Consider the following 23,783-nt stretch of genomic DNA (forward strand, 5'->3'; position numbering starts at 1 on the left):
ACCGAAATATACAAAAGTAGTTGGAAAAAATATTATGTTTTGTATTCACGTTCCGGCATGTGAGTATTACAAAGAGTGTCTAACATGTTCTTACCTGTTTTGCAGCGGACGTTTTCCATAGGTTACCGCATTTATTAGACTTAGCGATATGTTAAAGTGGGCTACGCTAGTGCTTGCCTTATCTGTGGCCTTTACAGTTGTCCAAGGTACGCATCCTTTTTTTTGTATCGTTACTGTGACAAGTTTTCTTTTATTAATTGATTATGTTAATACTGTTGCTTCCCTACCTTTCAGCATGGCCGACAAATATGTAACAATTTGATACGTTTTATTCATCAGGCAACTGCGGGTTAAATACGTGTCAGCAAGGAAGTTATTGCTGTAGAAGTACTTTAAGTTCCTACACCAACTGCTACTGGAGCCAACCGTCTTCCAGCTCTTACAAGTGCAGTTATATCTTGAGCTCCAGCTTCACCTACAACTACTTTCCGCTCAGGTAATAACTCGGGGAATCCCCAAACTTGTTAGCACTGCTAAGAGGTTTGAAGCAAGTGGCATTTTTAAGGTCCGGCCATTTTTAGGGTTTGTCAACTTAAAACAACACACACAAATATATAACGAATATAATTTCAGCTCTTTTTGACGCCGTGTAAGTGAGAACCCTGCAAAGGCAAAATTATTGCTACTACTGAATTGACGGTTTTCAAGTTTTATTCATTGCTTTGTGCACATGCAGCACTCAAAAATTATGACCAGTTAATTTGATTCTCACACTTAACGCGGTACAAGTACGTGGCCCAGTGGTCGGGGACCCATTGTTGTGACTCAGACTGGCGATACTCAGCCACTTCTTTGTGTCGTTGTATTTTATTCCTCACAACAACTTCTAACCATTAATTTCAGAAAAATCGCACGATGTTAGGAACATAACTCACGGTTTTGTACGACTTTAATATGAACAAGATAGCCAATACAATGCTGGAAAACTTCCTGCAAACGTTTCGATTGTGTTCTTCAATCATTATCAATGCAAATAAAGGCGAACCGGCAAAATGGTACGGTGAAGTTGCGAAGTTATAGAAAAAGGCGGGGAATTAAATAAGGCGTACGATGTTTTTGCCCTGTTAATATCAAGATTAAGGGTAAGGTTTCTTAAATTTACCCAAACTGTTTTGTTTTAAATCCAACAAAATCAATAAAGAATAAAGAACAAGCGTTACTCATAACCCCTTTGCAAAATTAAAAAAAAATTAGGAAAACGACGTTGCCAGTCGTTTCCCTGGCCAAAAACAAAAAGTTTACAAAGCGAGAACCTTTGAACCAACAATAAAGATCACGTGTTCAATACTTTTATTCCAGTATTGGAGCCATAGTCGGGATCGTGATCAGTGGACTTTTCTGCATCGGTGGAGGCATTGTGGCTTGCGTGTTCTGCTGTTGTCGAAACAACACAAGAAACCAGGGAAGGGTAATTGGACAGGGACCGATGGTTACCACGACAACCACGCAGATGACGCAACGTAAGTCTTTTTCAGCTTCTGGTTGTTTTTAACTGTCCCGAAGATTGCATGTCGAGAGTTTTTATTGTCAGACCACGTTTAAACAACCCCCGAATGAAAGTCAATGGCGCAATTTACAATATTGTAATATATATTTCTGTTAGTTTTGGGGATATCCTATATACAGTACCTGATCGTAGTCCCATCATTACCAGTGATGAAAAACTTGAGCTCGGTCCAAGATAATACCACATAAAAGGTTTTCAAAAATAAAACACACACTTGTACAAGTCTGCAGACCATACGTTTCAACCAACCGTTTTATTCCTGATGTGTAAGAAGCCATATTTAAACAAGTATCTTTCACAGCTCCAGGCGGTGCGACCAACTACGCTTACAGCCAGCAGCCTGCTTATCCAGTCACAACAGCCCAAGGAGTAGAGCAATCGGTTCCCCCGCAACAAAACCCTGCAGAGCATAAACCACCAGTGTATGATACACAAACCCCAGCTTATGGTGAAAAAGCACCACCTTATCCAACCCAAGCTTATAACCCGCCACCACAGTAAAAACTGTACGGATTTAGTTTTTTAAACCAATTTCTCTCTCGTTGAAAAAATAATGTACAAACAAAAAAATTAAGTTTTTTTGACCGTTAAACCTAAGCTTTGCCAAAGGTGACGTGGTCAAGGTTTTCATAGATTGGATATTATTTTCCGTGACGACATATAACCTTTCACCATGAAAGTTGTGAGACTTGTTCATGTTTTATTTTATTTTTTCAATGAATTTAAACTCAGAATAACGCATAACAACACACATGCTTATTTTTGTGTCAAACTACACAAATGTTTTGTATTTCTCTCCGCACTTGAGTTTGCTGTTTTCTTTACACAAGTTTTTCTATATTACGCCTACCCATTAAGTGCGACTGCTTTGTATGTGTTCCGGCCAATAAATCAGCAAGGTTGTTTTTTTGTTCTTTTTTACTTAGTCATAGAATAAGTATCAATTTGAAGTGTGGCTGCTTTGCCTGAAATGCAATTTTGACAATTGTCAAAATTAGTGACAAATATATTTCTCTTGCAGGGGATATTTTGCTTGTGTTTATAAGATTACAAAATAACAATCCTAAAATGTATAAATTTACCAATTAATGTTTAAATCAAAACCACCAAATAGCCTTCGGCGCTACTGGTGCTGTTGGTAATACCCTAAATGTAAACTCGTGCTTTAAAATCGTGACGTTTTAACTGACGTAAGATAATCGTGATTCAAACGGAACATTTGAGGAAACGGCTTTTGATATGGTACGCTATAGTGTAAACAAGCATATCTAAAGATATCAGCTGCAATTCATACAACAGTGTGAAATAAAAATATTTTGGTTGTATATGTAAGGCTGAGAAAATGAAAAAGGTTTTAAATTATTCATGTCATGGTATGAGTACGTTTAGCGTTGTAAACTATGGATATAGCCTGAGGGCATAGCAAGGCTCAGGCTTAGCCATGATTGCCTTCGAATGGATGCAAAACTTATAGCATGTAGCAGTTCAACTTTCATAGTGTGTTTTACCTTTCCAATTAGATTGAGTTGAGTGAATGTAATCTATGTTGGTGATTTTGGTGATTGTGATTCTGTCAACTTTATCAACCGTGGAAGGTAAGTTGCAAACAGTTTGTTCAGAAACAAAATTAGGATTCGAGAATAAAAAGCCTGGCCCATACTATTGTTAACATTGTCATCATCAGACTGATGATGGCATAAGTTCTTGCCGAAACGCTTTTCGTACATGAAACATTAAGCTTTGTTGTGAGGAACGACTGATATCCATACCATTTACTGTACATATTGTGTACACTGGTATTACTATTACCTTGCAAATGCAACACCAGTTCATAACTTCCAGTAAAATTGACCTCGTTAAGCACGATGTTAATATCATTGAAAGTTATTATTGTTTTTCCTATGTATGCTTTGGATTAGTAATAAAAGCTGCTGATGATTCTAAGTTGGAGAAAGTTTTTGGGAATTTTAAATCAACCATCCAAAACCTGTTGTTTTGTAGAAATGTAAATAATGAACCAACTAAAAGAACGATAGGTTTACAGGCTATGCAGCCCAGGCATTACAGCCTTGCTGGATCAGCCATTTTAGGACCTGCGCAGTAGAGGAAATTTCAATTTTGATAGTAAGTGATTTCTATGCAGGTTTCAAGTGTGGTTCAACTGCTTGCTCGCGTGACAGTTACTGCTGTGTACCAAAGGAGAAGAGCTGTCGGTCAACCAGTCTGACCACACAGTCAAGTGATTTCAGATGTTCGTACATTAGGAAATGGAACCATATCTGCGGAAGTGACTCCTGCAGTTATTGGCAATATTGCTGCACCGGAAGGACCAAAACCAAGTCATGCTACACTACAAATATTTCTAAGTTGGGATACACATGCGACGCCTATTCAGCAAAAAACTGTGGTAATTCGTCATGCCAAGCAGGGCAGTATTGTTGTATAGGTCATTTCACAAACAACGAGTTCTGCTTTTCAAATTCATCTTCAAACTACAATTGCACATTCATTGAGTCCACTGAAACAAACCGAACTACACCAGCAACTACTGATTGGAACAAAGACGTAAGGTGAGTACATCATGAAGTGAAGCGTTGGAAAAATTTGACAAAACTTCTTGACAGAATATTTTTTTATTTTAGTATCGGGGCGACAATTGGAATCATTGTTGGAGTGTTTGGGGCATGTGGGTGTATGATCTTCGTTATGCCTATGTTTTGTAAAAAGAAAGCTTCAAATAACGCCGGATCGGCTGGAACTCCGTCTGTGGTTACCACGGCAACCAATCAAAATGCACCGCAACAAAGTAAGCAGGCTTGACGAATTTTTAGGAGCTTTTCTACCAAATCGCTGCAAAACTGTTTTGGGTTTTGCCACTCTGAATAATTCCTTACTACATCAAATTGTTACATCTGTAAATATGTTTGCAACTATTGTCTGTTATTTTACTCAATTAATTTTTTGCTAATCAAAACCATGGCTTCTTGAACTGTATGTCGCAAACCTATTCGGGGACGTCAAAGAACAGTTTGAGAACCCCAGATCTAAAAGATGTATTTATGTGTGACATGGGCTGGCACAAACTTTGCTACTCTTTATGTTCTGCTTGCGGTAGTTCGCAATTGCCCAAACATGGGAATCAAGAATATTTTACTTCGGTTTTGTTTAGGCCATCCGAAATCAAATATCATACGGCTCAAATGTCGATGTCAGAGTTTTTAAAACTTCGGTAGATAATACAACTTACCACAGTTACAATACGTTTACATCATTACCCTATGCTAAAACAATGTAAGTTGGGATGTTTCGTCGAAATTTCTTCCGTAAAATAGTTTGTTGCTGAGGTTTCAACTGCCGTAATTGAACGCAATGTTTTTTCCACAGTACCCCTTGGTGTGACCAACTACACTTACAACCAACCGCCTGATTATCCAACTACAACAGCTCCTGGAGAGCAGCAGATGGATCCCCCACCACAATACCCAGGGTGTAACAAACCAGTCCATCCTGAAGAAACCAAACGGTCAATTCCACCTTCACAGAACCCAGCATATAATCCACCAGAATACCTTGAAGCAACACAACAGTCAATTCCACCTCCACAGAACCCAGCATATAACCCACCAGAGTACATCGAAGAAGCACAGCAGTCAATTCCACCTCCTCTAAACCCAGCATATAACCCACCGGTGTTTGATTTACAAACCCCAGAATATGGTGAAAGCGCTCCACCTTATCCAGCCCAAGCTATTTACTCGCCTCCATAGTAATGTTTTCTTTTACATTGAAGTTCTTTTTTGTTAAAATCTTCTTAAATGAACGTAAATGTTTTCTTAGTGTAAACATTTATTTTCGTGGTGAACTTTTCAAGCTCTTTGTTTCTTTTGTTGTATTTCGTTAATTTTTTTCGCTTTTTATGCGTGAAACATTAAACATTTACGGGTTTTTTTTCCCGAATCCTTATTCTTTTCTTTACACTAACTTTTTTTTCACTGTTAGTTCAAACGATATTGCAGCTTTTTCCTTTTTAATAAAGTATAGCCAATTGCAACATCTAGTGACAAACGTTTTGTTTCAAAGTGGTCAACTGTGACAGGCCCTACGAGAAGGGGATGCACCATGTCCAAAACCACGTAGTCTGAGGAGGCTAGGAATACTTCTAAGGAGGCTAGGAAGAACTAAAGCTTCAGTAAATGGCGTTGAATACTGTGTCTGCAGCATATATCTGGAATATAAAAGCAGCTATAATTTATAGAATTGTACGACATTTTTGCAGCAAACAAACACAGATGTTTCGTAGTTTCCTCAACACTAAGTTCACTATTTCCTTTAAACGAGGTGTTCCTATTTTCGATTTGCCATAGTGCGACCGTTTTGTATGTGTTCCTGCCAATAATTCAGCATGGCTGTTTCTATGCTCTTCTTTTTTACTTAGTCATAGAATAAGTATCAACTTGAAGTGTGATTGCTTTGCCTGACATGCAAATTTGACAATTGCCAAAATTAGTGACAAATATATTTTGATTGTGGAAGGTTTCACATGTTTAAATCAAAACCACCAAACAATATTCGGCCCTACTAGCGCTGTTGAGGCTAAAATTATGTTTTGAATGTAAACTCGTGCTTTAAAATCGTGACGTTTTAACTGACGTAAGAGAATCGTGATATAGACAGGAAAGTTTTAGGAAACGGCTTTTAATATGGTACGCTATAGTGTAAACCGAAGAATATCTAAAGATATCAGCTGCAATTCAACAGTGCGAAAATAAAAACATTTTGTTTGTATATGTAAGTGTGAGAAAATGAAAAAGGTTTTAAATTATTCATGTCATGGTATGTGTACGTTTAGCGTTGCAAACTATGGATATAGCCTGAGGGCATAGTAAGGCTCAGACTTAGCCATAATTGCCTTCACATGGATGCTGGTTGTTCAGAACTCTTTCAAGACATGTTATAGAGACTTATAGCAAGCAGCAGTTTAAGTTTCGCAGTGTGTTTTAACTTTCCAATTAGATTGAGTCGTGTTGATGTAATCTAAAGTATGTTGGTGGTTTTGATTTTGTCAGCTTTGTCAACTGCGGAAGGTAAGTTGCAAGCAGTTTGTTCATAAACCAAATTATGTTTTGTGGTGACGAACGACTAATTAACACTACGTGCTTTAATTTGTTCCTTTTAAGGCAACACTGTAGAAAATGAAACTAATATAATAAAGCATAAAATTTGCAAAATTTAATTTTGTTGGTGATTTCTATGTAGGTTTCAAGTGTGGTTCAACCACGTGCTCGCGTGACAGTTACTGCTGTGCACCAAAGGAGAAGAGCTGTCGGTCAACTAGTCTGACCACCCAGTCAAGTGATTTCAGTTGTTTGTACGTTAGGAATTTGTACCAATACTGCGGTACCAACTACTGCAGTTATAATGAATCTTGCTGCACTGGAATAACCAAAACCAAGTCATGCTACACCACAGATATTTCTAAGCTGGGATACACATGTGACGCCTATTCGACAAAAAACTGCGGTACTTTATCGTGCCGACCAGGGAAGTATTGTTGTATAGGTCATTTCACAAACAACAAGTACTGCTTTTATAATTCATCTTCAAACTTCTATTGCACATTCATTGAGCCCACTGGAATACCCCAAACTACACCAGCAACTACTTATCATAACAAAGGCTTAAGGTGAGTACACCACAAGCGTTGGTGTATTCTGTACAACATTACACTACACATACTACTCTATCTTGATTATAAACAACGTTTTGGTCGTGTGAAGCTACGTAAAAAATGTTCGCAACTGATAACCACTCCAGATAAGATATTTGTGTGATAAATTATATTTTATTGCGAAGTTTTAATGGAGAAAAAATTGACAAAAAGTTTTAATGGAATAATTATTTATTTCAGTATTACCACCTTAATTCGAATCGTCATAACAGTGATTGTGTTACTTGTGGCTATCGCGGTCGGTATTGTGTATTGCTTTTGTCGAAAGAACTCTTCAATTAACGCCGGAGCAGCTGGAACTCGGTCTGTGGTTACCACGACAACCACCCAGAATGCACCGCAACAACGTAAGTGAAGCTTGACATATTTTTCGAAATTTTGGGGTGTCATCAATAATATTTTTCCACAGTACTTCTTGGTATGACTAACCACGCTCACAGCCAGCCGCCTGCTTATCCAACTACAACAGCTCCAGGAACGCAGCAGTCAATTTGCCCGCCACAATACCCAGCATATAACCCACCAGCGTTTAATACACAGACCCAAACTTATAGTGAAAAACCACCACCTTATCCAACCCAATCCATTTACCCGCCTCTACAGTAATGTTCCGTATATATGTGAGAATTCGTTTTTATATTGAATTGTTTTTTTGTTAAAATCTTCTTAAATGAACGCAAATGTTTTCTTAGTGTAAACATTTATTTTCGTGATGAACTTTTAAAGCTCTTTGTTTCTTTTCGTGTTTCCGTAAATTTTTACACTTTTTTGGTGTGGAACATTAAACATTTACGGGTTTGTATCCCCAAATCCTTATTCTTTTCTTTACACTAACTTTTTTCCCATTGTTAGTTTAAATGATATTGAAGCCTTTTTCTTGTTACTAAAGTACTGCCAATTGCAACATCTTGTGACAATCATTTTGTTTGTGGTTACTTGTGGCAGCCAAACGAGAAGGAAATGCAGTTAGTGTGATGTACCATGTCCCACACCACGCAGTCGAAGGAGGCTAGGAATAACTAAAGTTTCAGTAAATGACGTTGAATATTGTGACTGCAGCATATCTGGAATATAACAAGCAGCTATAATTCATATATACTTGCACGAAATTTTTGTGGGAAAAAATCACAGATGTTTTGTAATCTTCTCAACACTTGAGTTCACATTTCCTTGAAACAAGCCGTTCCTATTTTCGCTTAGCCATAGTGCGACCGTTTTGAAGGTTTTCCTGTCAATAAATCAGCATGGCTGTTTCTGTTTTCTCTTTTTACTTCGTCATAGAATAAGTATCAACTGAAGTGTGATTGCTTTGCCTGAAATGCAAATTTCACATTTGCCAAAATTAGTGACAAATATATTTTGATTGTGGATGATTTTCACACATGTCTTTCAGATTGCAAAATTCATAAAATGTGCAAATTTACCAAATAATGTTTAAGTCAAAACCACCAAATAACCTTCGGTCCTACTGGTGCTGTTGGGGCTAAAATTATGCTTTGAATGTTGCTTCGTGCTTTAAAATCGTGACGTTTCAACTGACGTAAAAGTCTCGTGATACAGACGGAAAGTTTCAGGAAATGGCTTTTGATATGGTAGGCTATATGTGTAGACTGAAACATATCTAAAAGATATCAGCTGCAATTCATACAACAGTGCGAAAATAAAAATATTTTGTTTGTATATGTAAGTGTGAGAAAATGAAAAGGTTTTAAATTATTCATGTCACTGTATGTGCACGTTTGGCGTTGTATAAACTATGGATATAGCCTGAGGGCATTAAGGCTCAGACTTAGCCATTATTGCCCTCGAATGGATGTTGGTTGTTCAGAACTCTTTTCAAGACATGTTGTGTAAGACTTATAGCATGTATAGCAGTTAATTTTCCGTAGTGTGTTTTAACTTTCCAATTAGATTGAATCTAGTTTTTGTTATCTAAAGTATGTTGGTGATTGTGGTGATTGTAATTTTGTCAGCTTTGTCAACCGTGGAAGGTAAGTTGCAAACAGTTTGTTCATAAACAAAATTACGTTTTGGGAATAAAAAGACTGGCCCATACTGTTGTTAACATTGTCATGTTTCATGTGCGAAAAACGTTCGCTAAGAACTTATGCCATCATCCGTCTGACGTTTGTCGTACATGAAAAATTACGTTTTGTTGTGAGGAACGACTGATATCCATACCCTATACTGTACATATTGTGTACACTGGTATTACTATTACCCTGCAAATATAACAACACCAGTTCTTAACTTCCAGTAAAATTTGCCTCGTTAGGCACGATGTTGATATAATTGAAAGCTAATATTGCTTTTCCAATGAAGCAATATGCTTTGGATTAGTAATAAAAACTGGTGATGATTCTAAGTAAGTTTTCGGGAATTTCAAATCAACCAGCTGAAATTGATCCAAAGCCTGTTGTCTTGTAGAAATGTAAATAATAAACTAACTAAAAGAACGATAGGTTTTCAGGCTTCGCAGCCCAGGCATTGCAGCCTAGCTGAATCAGCCATTTTGGGACCTGCGCAGTGGGGCGATCCTGCCAATCATGCGATTGCATGAAACATTACTACGTTGTTAACTAAAAGAATTAAATAATTTATCGGCGAATGATCGTGTAGAGCACAATTAACACTACGTGCTTTAAAAATAAATCCTTTTTAGTAAACACCATATAAAATAAAGCGGAAATAATATAGCATAAAAATTGCAAAATTTCAATTTTGATAGTAAGTGATTTCTATGTAGGTTTCAAGTGTGGTTCAACCACGTGCTCGCGGGACAGTTACTGCTGTGTACCAAAGGAGAAGAGCTGTCGGTCAACCAGTCTGACCACACTGTCAAGTCTGCGAAGTGATTTCAGTTGTTCGTACGTTCGGCATTGGAACCATGTCTGCGGAAGTAACTACTGCGGTTATGGGAAATATTGCTGCACCGGAATAACCAAAACCAAGTCATGCTACACTACAAATATTTCTTCGTTGGGATACACATGCGACACCTATTCGGTAAAAAACTGCGGTACTTCGTCATGCCAAGCAGGGCAGTATTGTTGTACACATCATTTCACAAACAGCAATCAATGCTTTTCAAATTTTTATTCAAACTTCTACGATTGCACATTCATTGAGTCCACTGGAATGCCTCAAACTATACCAGCAACCACTTATCGGAACAAAGGTTTAAGGTGAGTACATCATGGTGAGAAGATTTGGTAAATTCTGTACAACATTACGTCATCCATACTACTTTATCATGATTTTGAATGGAGAAAAGATTGACAAAACTTTTTAACAGAATAATTTTTGATTTTAGTATCGGGGCGATAGTTGGAATCGCGATTGGAGTGATTGTGGCAATTGTGGTTATCGTGGTCGGTATTGTGTTTTGCTTTTGTCGAAAGAACGCTTCAATTAACGCCGGATCGGCTGGAACTCGGTCTGTGGTTACCACGACAACCACCCAGAATGCACCGCAACAACGTAAGCGAAGCTTGACGAATTTTTAGGAGTTTTTCTACCAAAGCGCTGGAAAAATGTTTGGGTTTCGCCATTTCGAATAATTCCTTCACATTGTTACATCTGTAAACTTGTTTGCAACTATTGTCTGTTATTTTACTCAATTCATTTTCTGCTAATCAAAACCAAGGCTTCTTGGACTGTATGTCGCGAACCTATTTGCGGACGTCAAAGAACAGTTTGAGAACCCCAGATCTAAAACATGTATTTATGTGTGACATGCGTTGGCACAAACTTTGCTACTCTTTATGTTCTGCTTGCGGTAGTTCGCAATTGCCCAAACATGGGAATCAAGAATATTTATTTTCCGTTTTTTTTTTAGGCCATCGTAAATCAAATATCATATAGCTCAAATCTCGATGTCAGAGTTTTTATAATTTGGTAGATAATACAACTTACCACAGTTACAATACGTTTACACAATTACCCTAAGCTAAAAAATATAAGTAAAAAGGTTTCGTCAAAATTTCTGGCACAAAAACATTTTGTTGCTGAGCTTTTCAACCGCAACTAAGCACAATATTTTGTCCACAGTACCCCTTGGTGTGACTAACTACGCTTACACCCAACCGCCTGCTTATCCAACTGCAACAGCTCCAGGAGTGCAGCAGTCAATTCCCCCGGCGCAATACCCAGGATATCACCCACCAGTTTACCATGAAGCAACACAAAAGTCAATTCCACCTCCATTAAACCCAGCATATAACCCACCGGTGTTTGAGAAAGAAACCCCAGCTTATAGTTAAAGAGCTCCACCATATCCAGCCCAAGCTATTTACTCGCCTCCATAGTAATGTTCCGATTGTTCTGTTTTATTGAATTCTTGTTAAAATCTCCTTTAATGAACGTAAATGTTTTCTAAGTGTAATCATTTATTTTCGTGATGAACTGTTTCATGGTCTTCTTTTCGTGTATTTCGTTAGTTTTTTTTCATTTTTAGGTGTGAAACACCAAACATTTACGGGTTTGTACCCCAAATATTTTCTTCACACTAACATTTTTGCTATTGTTAGTTTTTGAAAGATATTGTAACTTTTTTCTTAATAATAAAGCATTGCCAATTGCAACATTTAGTGACAAACGTTTTGCTTGAGAGTGGTCAACTATGACAGGCCCTACGAGAAGGGGATGCACCATGTCCAATACCAAGTAGTCTGAGGAGGCTAGGATTAACAAAGTTTCAGTAAATGGCGTTGAATATTGTGATGCAGCATATCTGGAATATATAGGCAGCTATAATTCAAATAATTACACGACATTAAATAATTTTGAGATGTTTTCGTTTGTATATGAAACTGCACGAAAATAAAAAAAACTTTAAACTTTAATGCCGTCGTGAGTGTACGTTTGGTGTTGTAAACCACGGAAATAGCCAGAGGGCATAGAAAGGCTCAGATTTAGCCACGACAGGTTTTAAACGGCATTTTTGTCCAGAATACTTTTAGGGCAAGTTGTGCAGACTACGTAACAAGCATGTTGGTTATTGCGGTTGTTTTTTCAGTTCTGTCAACTGTGGAAGGTGAGTTGAAAGCAGTTCATTGGCAAAATTGTATTAAACGTCAAATATACAGCCATGTTTTATGCATTTTGTATGTGTAATTGGTAATATAGCCTCCTTGTAAACGTATAACTTCTGTAAAGTCTATCAGTTCTTTTCCAGCAAAATTAGTAATTTTAGGCATGTTGTTAATACCAGCGAAGGGTATTATTATTACTTTTCTATATGGATTTGGACTAGTATTAAATGAATTTACGTTGGCAAAATGTAAACTTCTTCGAGTATTCCAAACGAAACCAGCTGACATTGTTAGTTTAATAGAAATATAAAGTAAAGAAAATTTTTAATAGTTTGTAGCTGAATCGTACGCGTTGTACGCGTATCGTACAATCAACATTGGATTTTGTTCCTTTGGACGAACACCACAACAAATGAAACCGAAATAATAAAGCAAACACAAAAATCGTAGAACAGTGTAATATTTCTATGTAGGTTTCAATTGTGGTTCAACCACGTGCTCGCCTGACAGTTACTGCTGTACACCAAAGGAGAAGAGCTGTCGGTCAACCAGTCTGACCACCCAGTCAAGTGATTTCAGTTGTTCGTACGTTTGGAATTTTTTCCAATACTGCGGAAATATCTACTGCCCTTTTGGACAATATTGCTGCACCGGAACGACAAAAACCAAATCATGCTTCAGTAAAGATATGTCTATGCTGGGGTACGAATGTTACACCCACTTGTCACAAAACTGCGGCACCAAGACCTGCACGTCAGGGCAGTATTGTTGTACAAGTTCATACATAAACAACTGCTTTTATAATTCATATTCAAACTACGATTGCACGCTTATTGGGTCCACTGAAATGCCCCAAACTACACCAACAATTACTTATCGGAACGACGGCTTAAGGTGAGTGCATCATGGTGTTGGTTGCTTTAACTACGTTCGTTACAATATTTCGCCGCTCATTTTTGCGTAAGACTTGCTCAGATAGGATTTGCCTGCATTTGTACCCACGTACACACCGAGAAACAAAATACTCAATGCTTTACCCATATAATAGAAAATATTCTATATTAAGATGGATTCCAACACTTTACTACAGAAAAAATAGACAAGAACTTTTTAATATGGATACATACAATGTGTTTTTTATTTATTTCAGAGCCGGGGTGATAATTGGAATTGCAATTGGAGTGATTGCAGCAATTGTGGCTATCGTAGTGGGTTGTGTGTTTTGCTTCTGTCGCAAGAACGCTTCAAATAACGCCGGAACGGCGGGAACTCGGTCTGTGGTTACCACGACAACCACTCAGAATGCACCGCAACAACGTAAGTGAAGCATGACTATTTTTCTGAATTTTTGAGAGGTTTTCTCCCACATCGTGGTAAAGATGTTTTGGATTTCACTCTTTATTGCACCGTTTTACTTTGATCACATACATTTGTAAGTTGGTTTGCAACCAATATCTGTTATTTGACTCATTTTACAATACATTTTCTGCTAATTAAAACAACGACTTCTTAAACTGTATGTCGCAAACCTATTTGGGGACGTCAAAGAACAGTTTAAGCACCCTTGATCTAAAAGATGTATTTATATGTGGCAAGGCACAATGCAAACTAAATGCGGTTGGCAGAAACTTTGCTCTACTTTTTGTTCAGTTTGCAGTGGTTCGCAATTCTCCTAACATGGGAATCAAGCTGATTTACTGCTTTAGTTAAGCCATCCTAAATCAAATCTTGTATGGTGCGAATGACGATGTTGTCATGTAACATTTTACAATTCGGTAGATCGTGCAACTTACCACAGTTCTAGTCAAAATTAAATCAAATCATGTTTACTTTGCAATAAAAGCAATTCCGCGTATGAACAATATACAAAGAAATAAAATGGCATGGGCACCGATAAAACCATGAAGGTTATCAAGTCAGGCGCCCATGTAAAGGTGATTTCCTCACAGAGAATCACCATCTGCCGTTGGATCGCAACCAGTCGCACTGGGAGGTGATGAATTGCGACAGGTTGCATGTGACAGTGCGTTTACACCATTATCTATGCTAATAATAGGCCTATAAGCAAAAAGATTTTTTTCGCTACCCAAAATATTTTGTTGCTGTGGTTTTAACTGCTGTAATTGAACACAATATTTTTTCCACAGTACCCCTTGGTGTGACTAACTGCGCTTACAACCAACCGCCCGATTATCCAACTACAACAGCTCCAGTAGTGCAGCAGATGGATCCCCCACAACAATACCCAGGGTATCATCAACCAGTTTATCCTGAAGCAACCAAACCGTCAATTCCACTTCCACAAAACCCAGCATATAACCCACCAGAATACCTTCAAGCAACGCAGCAGTCAATTCCACCTCCACAAAACCCAGCATATAACCCACCAGAATACCTTCAAGCAACGCAGCAGTCAATACCACCTCCACAAAACCCAGCATATAACCCACCAGAATACCTTCAAGCAACAAGGGAGGCAATTCCACCTCCACAAAACCCAGCGTATAATCCACCAGAGTACCCTGAATAAACACAAGCAACAAAGGGAGGCAATTCCTCCAGCAACAAGGGAGGCAATTCCTCCAGCCACAAAACCCATTGTTTAACTCAAAAGCACCACTTTACCCTAACCATGCTTACAACCCACCTCCACAATAAATTGTCGCTTGGACGGATTGCTTTTTTAAGAGCTTTTAATTTTTTTTAGCTTTTAATTGCTAAGATACTTAAAATTCGACATAATACCTAAAAATGATTGCTTGGTGACCAGTGTTTCGACATAAGGTTAAGTAGGATTGATTTTCTTGGTGTGGACATTATTTCTGCTGACGAAACTACCTTTGCCGCTTTATTTCTTACGTTTTTCTTTGTGCATTTATATAAACTCTCACTCATAGGTGTGAAAAATTCTATTTGCAAATCTTTAAAAGTTTTTAAGGTATTTTGGGGAATTTTAGTTTGTACATGAAAATGCAAGAAAAATAAAAGATTTGACGCCTTTCTGTGTGTACGTTTGGCGCTGTAAGCTATGGAAATAGCCTGAGGGCATAGTAAGACTTAGACTTAGCCACAACTGACTTTTAATTGCTTCTTGTTCAGAAGGCAAGTTCAGCAGTCAATTGCATCTCCACAGAACCCAGCATATAACCAACCAGCTTACCCCGAAGACAGTCAACTGTTAATTCCACCGCCACAATACCCTGGATATAACTGACTAACGGATCGATATGACAGCAAAATATCCTAATTTTTCTTCCTAGTGTTATAAAACAGAGTGTAACTTTTTCCATATACATAAAGTATTGCCACTTACAACCCTGTGACGAACATTTTGTTAGTGAAAGCCCCACAAGTTGGTTCAGCCCTCGAGCTTAATATCAAGACGTACTAACTGATGTAGTGGCCTGGTGGTGCAAGTGGATCGTTTTAGAAAACTATAGTGACGCAAGCTTATGATAGAAGCCACACCAAATAGGAAGGATTTCCTACTAGATACAAACACAATTACGCGCTATTAAGATTTTGAAGACAATTGTTTGTTTGCATGCGTATAAGGAAAATGAAGGTTATTTTTGGTTAATGATGCCGCTACGTTCTTACACCAAGCATTGCAAAAAATGGGAATAGCCGGAGGCCAGCATACCTCAGACTAAAGCCATGCTTACACGGGAAAGACTTGCTGTTCAAGAATGGTCACGAGACAAGGTACAGGCTTTTGTAGATTGAAGTTTATCTTTCGAAGAATGTTTTAACTGCACAAGATTTCCAAATTGGATTCAGTTGTGTTTTATAATCGTAACTATGTTCATGACAGTGGCGATTTTGTCAGTTTTGTCAACTGTGGAAGGTGAGTAGTTTGTTAAACAAAACAACATGATTTCAATACGTTTTGATTCGTGATACATTCAGTTCAAGTGGGATATCCCATGTCAAACCATGCCATATAACTCTCCTCCATAGTTTTTAATGAAACTTGTTAAATAACAAGCCACAGTTTGTCTGTGCAAAAATAGCCCAATTGAACATAGGGTATAGTACGCCCCCTAAAGTTTCCCTTTTGCGGCAAAATCAGTGTAAAAAACTGATCACTACTACTGGGCCACTTTCATTACAATTGTAACTTATTTTTGAGCGTAAATTCCTAAATGTACCTAACTTTTGTTTATTGTCTGTTTTAAGCCAATATGCCTCTGGGCAATAGACCCGACTTCCTGGTACTTCAAAAATATCATCCAGTTTTATATTTATATTACTTTTGCAGTAATATAATATTACCAGTGCAACGAAGCGCAGAGATAACAATTTAAGCTATATCATGGCCCCTAGCACTTAACAGTTGACATGGCAAACTGTTCAACTTTTTTTTGTCTACCTTACAGCACATACAAAAAACTTGGGAGTTTTTTTTGTTTTTCTGCACTAACTGTGCAAATACTCCGTATAATAAAATTAGGAATGCTTTTGGCTTAAAACTTAAATGGCTAAGTCTTCGGTGGTCTGTGTTGTCGTGTGGAGCGGCTGAAACAGATAAACCACTGGGTATGCAGCCCTTTCTACTCCATGCACTCTTTCATCTAAATTCAAAGTTAAATCCACATACCCGACATTTATATTGTAAATGTTATGTTTATATCAGTACAAGAAAGTAAATATAAGCTCTTGCAAATGGGAAGGGTTTTTAACTTCAATGAAAAAAATATACAATTCAATTCTCTTTGGTGGTATATAAACCATTGAAAACCCTTGCTAGACAGCCATCTTTCAACGAAATTATCAATTATGTTTTTACTTATATTGCAATCCATAAAATACTTTAGGGCTTTTATCTATAGATTTTTCCACTGTAGTTTACCAGTTAGTAAATGCAAGGCTACATTCAACTGCTGCAAAACGGAATAATGAAACAAATATACAACTGGTAAAACCTCAACTGTGTTCATACTTCTGTGCAGGTTTCATCTGTGGTTCAAGAACATGCCGGTCTGGAAGCTACTGCTTCACACCAAAGTTCAATTTCTGCCATAACAACAAACTCTGAAGCAATTACCATACTTGTTCCCACGCTTCCTTCGGCTCCTGTGGAAATTCCTTCTGCAACCTAGGAGAATATTGTTGTACTGCTAGCATAACAGACAAAACATGCTCCACTACAGATATGTCTACGCAGGGATATTCGTGTTTTGTTGGCGTGCTAGAAGTTCCTCTTCATTACTGCGGCACTGAGACGTGCGTATCTGGGCAGTATTGTTGTACCGGAATTTACTCGGGAACTAAACACTGCTATTCAAAACCGACGTCGCTCTTTGATTGCACATTGGCTGGTTCTACTCAATCAAGGTCAGCCCTACATCAAAGTGTCTGTTGTTACCACAAAGAAAACGTTGGTTAGTGTCGGTCGAACCATAGCCTGCATAAATTGACCGTTTCATGGTGCTGGTAAACAACTTCATGATCGTGTAAGGTTGCATGACTGATGCAACCAAGTTATTTTTAGAAATTAAAACACCAGATATAGCATTTGATAACTAAATAACTAAATGGACATCGTACAAAATAACAATCACCCTTTAATTAGCTGTCACAAACATTACGGTCTACAATATAAATGCAATAATTCACAAAACATTTAAGAAGGAAAAATAGAACGGAACTTCATTAAGAGACTGTTTTTTTTAGTTGTTGCAGTATCGGGGTGATAGTTGGAATTGCGATTGGAGTGATTGTGGCAATTGTGGCCATCGTGGTCGGTATTGTGTTTTGGTTTCGTCGCAGGAAAGCTTCAATTAAGACCAGAGAAGCTGGAACTAGGTCTTTGGTTAACACGACAACCACTCAGAATGCACCACAAGAACGTAAGTGAAGCTTGAGAAATTTTTCTCTTTTTTAATGTTTTATATCAGGGCGATATTAACCATATAGCTGACTGTACTTGTTGATGGACTACATTCATCCAAAAAGACTTTTGTTTGGTAAAGTTGTTACTGGACGCGTGTGGAAATTAAAAACGCTTACCAGGGCACCGAGACGCTGAGTTGCACAAAGTTTAATCAAACTGTTCTCTATAAAAGATTTATACATTTACATTTTATTGCCCATCTGTTAAATGTAATACCTGAACAAGTATCTTTCACAGTCTCAGGTGGTGCGACCAACTACGCTTACAGCCAGCCACCTGCTCAACCAACTACTATAGCTCAAGGAGTGCAGCAGTCAATTCCCCCTCCACAATACCCAGGACATTACCCATCGGAGTACGTCGAAGAAACGCAGCAGTCAATTTCATCGCCACAGAACCCAGCATATAACCCACCGGAGTACGTCGAAGAAACGCAGCAGTCAATTCCACCTCCACAATACCCAGGACATTACCCATCGGAGTACGTCGAAGAAACGCAGCAGTCAATTTCATCGCCACACAACCCAGCACATAACCCACCAGAGTACGTCGAAGAAACGCAGCAGTCAATTCCACCTCCACAGAACCCAGCATATAACCCACCAGAGTACGTCGAAGAAACGCAGCAGTCAATTCCACCTCTACAGAACCCAGCATATAACCCACCGGAGTACGTTGAAGAAACGCAGCGGTCAATTCCATCTCCACAGAACCCAGCATATAACCCACCAGAGTACATCGAAGAAACGCAGCAGTCAATTCCTACTCCACAGAACCCAGCATATAACCCACCGGAGTATGTTGAAGAAACGCAACGGTCAATTCCATCGCCACAGAACCCAGCATATAACCCACCAGTGTACGTCGAAGAAACGCAGCCGTCAATTCCACCTCCACAGAACCCAGCATATAACCCATCGGAGTAGGTTGAAGAAACGCAGCGGTCAATTCCATCGCCACAGAACCCAGCATATAACCCACCAGTGTACGTCGAAGAAACGCAGCGGTCAATTCCACCTCCATAGAACCCAGCATATAACCCATCGGAGTAGGTTGAAGAAACGCAGCGGTCAATTCCATCGCCACAAAACCCAGCACATAACCCAACAGCTTAGCCCGAAGAAAGTCAGCAGTCAATTCCATCGCCACTGAACCCAGCATATAACCCACCAGAGTACCCTAAATAAACACAACTGTCAATTTTCTTTTAAACCTTTTCATTTTACGTGTTTATCTGTTTTGTTCGATAGTGTACAATTCAATATATGTGTAATAATATTTTTCGTCACCAATCCAGTTTTATAGCAGATGGGGGAAACAATTGTCTCCTACAATAAAGTAAGGCTAAACAGATCCATTCTAGCGGTAATTTCAGACATAAAGCAAACAAATCAGCGATGGGACACCCGTGTCAATTCGCAAGCACCGCAAAATACTTATTTTTTAAAATTAATGGCAGACAAAACACCGTGCTACTTGACCACAATAAACCGGCCAGTTGTAAACAGTTTTGTGGGGGGTGGCATTGTGGCGTCTCTTTAAACTACCAGCAACACGCGTCTCGACTCCTGGCCACGAATCCCGATCGGGTTTTCTGCTTGGTATGTTGATCGGGCGCTTGACAAATGCTGCCAATCACCCGTCAGGATATCCAGGGTTCAAATCCCGGTGCAGGCAAAAAAACACGCGCCTTGGCTCAATTGTCAACAGTCCTCGCGCACCTCATTCTATTTGGAATGAAATGACGCAAAACTGTTCACCTGCAGTGCAAACGTTAAAGGCTAAGGTTTTGTGTATGCGCGTTTGTCGTTGAAGAATGTGACAATAGCCTCAGGCCAGAATCTCTCAGACTTAGGCTATGAATGCCTGAGAGAAACTTGCTGTTCAAGAATTGTCATGAGACAGGTTGAGCAGAATTTTGTGGATTGAAGTTCAAATCCAAAAGTTTGTTTTACATGGACGAGATTTCCAAGTTGGATTCAGTCGTGCTTTATAATCAAAAACACATAATGTTGGTGATTGTGGCGATTTTGTCAGCTTTGTCAACTGTGAAAGGTGAGTTAACAAATTATTGTACTTGCACAAATCTAACTGTTGGTTTGCACTCACCACACGTTTTGCCAGCACTTGCTACTACCACCATACTTATATTGTGATACAAGCAATAGCCTACTTCGCTACAGCAAAAGCGAACATGTATATCTGTGCTGCGCGTACATAATTTCTATTGCCATTTGAACATCTGCGGGAAAACAATGTCGACAAAGCAAAAGTTTTTACGACAATGATTCTCGATCTCGACTCAATTAGGCCCATTGGTAGTTGAGGACAGCAAAGCGCTAATGTTTTCTGCGCCACTTCCGCTTTGGGTTGTAGCAACGCTGGAAATGTGTCCATACATGAAAGTCTTGTGATACAAAATCAAAGCTTAATGGAAATAGTTGTAACTAATCACCAAATCTGCACAATATTGAAAGACAGGCCACAAGAAACGATGTAGTAGACGCTGCGTTCCTGGGCCCATTGTTATCATGAGGTGGCCCACGAATATCTTGTTTGCATTTAATCTGGTGAAAAAGCTACAATTTTGCAAACAACGAACACAAAATACGCGACATTAGAAAATTTAGCGGCTGCTTTGAAAAGTGTAAGTAAAGATTTTAAATCATGAATACCGTTTCGTCACTCGTTTAAAGTTGCAAAGAAATAGCCGGGGGGCTGTACGGCTTAGATTTAAGACAAAAATGAAAATATTTTTCTTGCAACACATACTTTTGTATCAGTCACACAAAAGAGTCATTTGAGCTCAAATTTTTAATTTCTAGGTTTCAGTTTTGTCAAGTGTGTCAAATAGGGCGTTTAAAACAATTTAACCATCGTAATCGTTTCCGGGATGATGAATTTGGTTTCTACTTTTATTGCAATCAAACAAACATTGAGGTTAAAACCTTACAGTATTCAACTTTTATACGGGCCATAATGATCTGTTTCAACAATAAAAATGTTAAAATTTCAAACTGTGTTAACATTTCCGTGTAGGTTTTAGTTGTGACTCAAATACGTGCTCGCCTGGAAGTTACTGCTGTACAAAAGAGCACAAGAGCTGCCACTACAACAAACTCTCAAGCAATTACTATACTTGTTCCTACAAGTATTCCTTCGGCTCATGTGGAAATTCATTCTGCACACAAGGAGAGTATTGTTGTACTGGTAGCACAACGGATAAAACATGCTCCACTACAGATCTGTCTACGCAGGGATATTCGTGTTTTATTGGCGTGCTAGAAGTTCCTCTTCATTACTGCGGCACTAAGACGTGCGTATCTGGGCAGTATTGTTGTACAGGTATTTACTCGGGAACTAAACACTGCTTTTGGAAACAGTCGTCGCTTTTTGATTGCACATTGGCTGGTTCTACTCAACCAAGGTCAGTCCCACATCAAGATGTCTGTTGTTAACACAAAGAAAAAGTTGGTTAGTGTTGGTTGAACAATACCCTGCACAAATTGACCGTTTCTTGGTGGTAAACAACTTCATGATCGTGTAACGTTGCATTTTTGAAATTGAAACACCTGATATAGCATTTTACACCTGAAAAGACATCATACATAATAACAACCAACCCTTTACCTAGATGTCACAAATATAACGGTCTAGTATATAAATGCAATAATTCACAAAACATTCAAGGAAAAATAGAACAAAACTTCATTAGGAGACAACGCAGAAGTTCTGGAGACTGTTTTTTCATCAAGAGAATGTTTTTTGTTTGTTGCAGTATCGGGGCGATAGTTGGAATCGCGATTGGGGTGATTGTGGCAATTGTGGCTATCGTGGTCGGTTATGTGTTTTGGTATCGTCGGCGGAAAGCTTCAATTAAGGCCGAAGAAACTGGAACTACGTCCGTTGTTACCACGACAACCACCCAGAATGCATCGCAACAACGTAAGTGAAGCTTGACGATTATTTCTCTTTTTTAATGTTTTATATCAGGGTGATATTAATCATATAGCTGACTGTACTTGTTGATGGACTCCATTCATCCAAAAATACTGTTGTTTGGTAAAGTTGTTATTGGACGCCCGTGGAAGTTAAAACAGCTTACCAAGGCATCAGTTTGAGAACCACTGAGTTGCACAAATTTTAATCACACAGTTCTTTATGAAAGATATTTACAAATACATTTTATTGCCCACCTGTTAAATATGATATTTGAATAAGAATCTTTCACAGCCCCAGGTGGTGAGACCAACTACGCTTACACCCAGCCACCTGCTCGACCAACTACAACAGCTCAAGGAGTGCAGCAGTCAATCCCCCCGCCACAATACCCAGGACATTACCCACCGGAGTACATCGAAGAAACGCAGCAGTCAATTCCACCTCCACAGAACCCAGCATATAACCCACCGGAGTACATCGAAGAAACGCAGCAGTCAATTCCACCTCCACAGAACCCAGCATATAACCCACCAGAGTACATCGAAGAAACGCAGCAGTCAATTCCACCTCCACAGAACCCAGCATATAACCCACCGGAGTACATCGAAGAAACGCAGCAGTCAATTCCACCTCCACAGAACCCAGCATATAACCCACCAGAGTACATCGAAGAAACGCAGCAGTCAATTCCACCTCCACAGAACCCAGCATATAACCCACCAGAGTACCCAGAAGAAGCACAGCAGTCAATTTTCCAGCCACAAAACCCAGTGTATAACTCAAAAGCAACACTTTACCCGAACCATGCTAACAACCCGCCTCCACAATAAAGTGTCGATTATACAGACTGTTTTTGAAGAGATTCTGGTTTTGGGTGTTTTTTCTTAGTTTAAATATTATTTCCTTTACTAATTTCCGAGGTTTTCCGTGCATTCCTATGAATTTAGAGTTAAATTTAAAAAAAGAAAGAACACTCGTTTCACATTTTTGGGGCAAAAACACAAATGGTTTGCGATTTTTCCGCTGCAAAGAGGTGGCAATCCTAAACTTTGATAAACCTTTTCATAGTGACGTGTTTATCTGTTTTGTTCGATAGTGTACAATTTAATATATGTGTAATGATGTTTTTCGTCACCAATCCAGTTTTATGGCAGATGGGGGAAACAATTGTCTCCTACAACAAAGTAAGGTTGAACAGATCCATTAGAGCGGCAATTTCCGACATAAAGTAAACAAACCAGCGATGGGACACCGTGTCAACTCGCAAGCACCACTAAACACTTATTTTTTAAAATTAATGGCAGACAAGACACCGTGCCACTTGACCACAATAAACCGGCCAGTTGTAAACAGTTTTCCGTCGAAAGAATATGACAATCGTGTTTACACTGTTTTTCAGCCGAACACACCTTATCGTCCTACAGTGGTTGCTTCCTGTCTTGTTATTAATGTACGTAATCGTGTATGACTTAAACACTGGTGGGGGGCATTGTGGCGTCTCTTTAAACTACCAGCAACACGCGTCTCGACTCCTGGCCACGAATCCCGATCAGGTTTTCTTCTTGGTATGTTGATCGGGCGCTTGACAAATGCTGCCAATCACCCGTCAGGATATCC

General features: G+C 38.8%; 6 protein-coding genes across 8 annotated transcripts; all 6 read left to right on the forward strand.

Moving 5' to 3' along the window:
• On the forward strand, positions 1-2,470 carry LOC145906501 (uncharacterized). The gene is made up of 4 exons (XM_082993933.1): positions 1-206; positions 340-496; positions 1,360-1,520; positions 1,869-2,470. Exons 1-4 carry the CDS (start codon positions 149-151, stop codon positions 2,066-2,068), a joined length of 576 nt encoding a protein of 191 aa, XP_082850059.1. The 5' UTR covers positions 1-148; the 3' UTR covers positions 2,069-2,470.
• Positions 2,471-3,031: 561 nt separating this feature from the next.
• LOC145906473 (uncharacterized) lies at positions 3,032-8,161 on the forward strand. 3 transcript variants are annotated; one of them, XM_082993890.1, is made up of 4 exons: positions 3,032-3,162; positions 6,824-7,250; positions 7,476-7,642; positions 7,705-8,161. In XM_082993890.1, exons 1-4 carry the CDS (start codon positions 3,111-3,113, stop codon positions 7,899-7,901), a joined length of 843 nt encoding a protein of 280 aa, XP_082850016.1. In that variant the 5' UTR covers positions 3,032-3,110; the 3' UTR covers positions 7,902-8,161. The 3 variants fall into 3 exon arrangements, with proteins under 3 accessions (XP_082850016.1, XP_082850015.1, XP_082850017.1); XM_082993889.1 differs by lacking the exons at positions 6,824-7,250; positions 7,476-7,642; positions 7,705-8,161 and adding exons at positions 3,711-4,137; positions 4,210-4,373; positions 4,952-5,568 and having other exon boundaries at positions 3,040-3,162; XM_082993891.1 differs by lacking the exon at positions 3,032-3,162 and adding an exon at positions 6,507-6,651.
• An 882-nt stretch (positions 8,162-9,043) lies between these two features.
• LOC145906649 (uncharacterized) lies at positions 9,044-11,798 on the forward strand. Its single transcript, XM_082994099.1, has 4 exons — positions 9,044-9,286; positions 10,042-10,480; positions 10,609-10,775; positions 11,346-11,798. The coding sequence occupies exons 1-4, from the start codon at positions 9,235-9,237 to the stop codon at positions 11,555-11,557; spliced, it is 870 nt and encodes a 289-aa protein (XP_082850225.1). The 5' UTR covers positions 9,044-9,234; the 3' UTR covers positions 11,558-11,798.
• Positions 11,799-13,016: 1,218 nt separating this feature from the next.
• Positions 13,017-14,858, forward strand: LOC145907395 (uncharacterized). The gene is made up of 3 exons (XM_082994813.1): positions 13,017-13,222; positions 13,479-13,645; positions 14,476-14,858. Exons 1-3 carry the CDS (start codon positions 13,017-13,019, stop codon positions 14,856-14,858), a joined length of 756 nt encoding a protein of 251 aa, XP_082850939.1.
• A 1,174-nt stretch (positions 14,859-16,032) lies between these two features.
• On the forward strand, positions 16,033-19,150 carry LOC145907396 (uncharacterized). Its single transcript, XM_082994814.1, has 4 exons — positions 16,033-16,175; positions 17,281-17,665; positions 18,005-18,180; positions 18,462-19,150. Exons 2-4 carry the CDS (start codon positions 17,484-17,486, stop codon positions 19,148-19,150), a joined length of 1,047 nt encoding a protein of 348 aa, XP_082850940.1. The 5' UTR covers positions 16,033-16,175; positions 17,281-17,483.
• A 979-nt stretch (positions 19,151-20,129) lies between these two features.
• Positions 20,130-23,184, forward strand: LOC145906631 (uncharacterized). Its single transcript, XM_082994084.1, has 4 exons — positions 20,130-20,279; positions 21,264-21,651; positions 22,003-22,169; positions 22,458-23,184. The coding sequence occupies exons 1-4, from the start codon at positions 20,180-20,182 to the stop codon at positions 22,994-22,996; spliced, it is 1,194 nt and encodes a 397-aa protein (XP_082850210.1). The 5' UTR covers positions 20,130-20,179; the 3' UTR covers positions 22,997-23,184.
• The last annotated feature ends 599 nt before the right edge of the window (positions 23,185-23,783 follow it).

The sequence above is a fragment of the Ascidia mentula genome, chromosome 6, assembly GCF_947561715.1.
Source record: "Ascidia mentula chromosome 6, kaAscMent1.1, whole genome shotgun sequence".
Classification (NCBI taxonomy): Eukaryota; Metazoa; Chordata; class Ascidiacea; order Phlebobranchia; family Ascidiidae; genus Ascidia; species Ascidia mentula.

Bases quoted from the DNA above. Each gene is read 5' to 3' on its own strand.
- LOC145906473 (XM_082993889.1), top strand. From the start codon at position 3,111: ATGTTGGTGATTTTGGTGATTGTGATTCTGTCAACTTTATCAACCGTG. The intron at 3,163-3,710 runs GTAAGTTGCAAA...ATTTCTATGCAG, and splicing joins AACTTTATCAACCGTGGAAG to GTTTCAAGTGTGGTTCAACT. The intron at 4,374-4,951 runs GTAAGCAGGCTT...TTTTTTCCACAG, and splicing joins TCAAAATGCACCGCAACAAA to TACCCCTTGGTGTGACCAAC.
- LOC145907396 (XM_082994814.1), top strand. From the start codon at position 17,484: ATGTCTACGCAGGGATATTCGTGTTTTGTTGGCGTGCTAGAAGTTCCT. The intron at 17,666-18,004 runs GTCAGCCCTACA...TGTTTTTTTTAG, and splicing joins GCTGGTTCTACTCAATCAAG to TTGTTGCAGTATCGGGGTGA. The intron at 18,181-18,461 runs GTAAGTGAAGCT...TATCTTTCACAG, and splicing joins TCAGAATGCACCACAAGAAC to TCTCAGGTGGTGCGACCAAC.
- LOC145906631 (XM_082994084.1), top strand. From the start codon at position 20,180: ATGGACGAGATTTCCAAGTTGGATTCAGTCGTGCTTTATAATCAAAAA. The intron at 21,652-22,002 runs GTCAGTCCCACA...TGTTTGTTGCAG, and splicing joins GCTGGTTCTACTCAACCAAG to TATCGGGGCGATAGTTGGAA. The intron at 22,170-22,457 runs GTAAGTGAAGCT...AATCTTTCACAG, and splicing joins CCAGAATGCATCGCAACAAC to CCCCAGGTGGTGAGACCAAC.
- LOC145906501 (XM_082993933.1), top strand. From the start codon at position 149: ATGTTAAAGTGGGCTACGCTAGTGCTTGCCTTATCTGTGGCCTTTACA. The intron at 497-1,359 runs GTAATAACTCGG...CTTTTATTCCAG, and splicing joins TACAACTACTTTCCGCTCAG to TATTGGAGCCATAGTCGGGA. The intron at 1,521-1,868 runs GTAAGTCTTTTT...TATCTTTCACAG, and splicing joins AACCACGCAGATGACGCAAC to CTCCAGGCGGTGCGACCAAC.
- LOC145906649 (XM_082994099.1), top strand. From the start codon at position 9,235: ATGTTGGTGATTGTGGTGATTGTAATTTTGTCAGCTTTGTCAACCGTG. The intron at 9,287-10,041 runs GTAAGTTGCAAA...ATTTCTATGTAG, and splicing joins AGCTTTGTCAACCGTGGAAG to GTTTCAAGTGTGGTTCAACC. The intron at 10,776-11,345 runs GTAAGCGAAGCT...TTTTGTCCACAG, and splicing joins CCAGAATGCACCGCAACAAC to TACCCCTTGGTGTGACTAAC.
- LOC145907395 (XM_082994813.1), top strand. From the start codon at position 13,017: ATGTCTATGCTGGGGTACGAATGTTACACCCACTTGTCACAAAACTGC. The intron at 13,223-13,478 runs GTGAGTGCATCA...TATTTATTTCAG, and splicing joins TATCGGAACGACGGCTTAAG to AGCCGGGGTGATAATTGGAA. The intron at 13,646-14,475 runs GTAAGTGAAGCA...TTTTTTCCACAG, and splicing joins TCAGAATGCACCGCAACAAC to TACCCCTTGGTGTGACTAAC.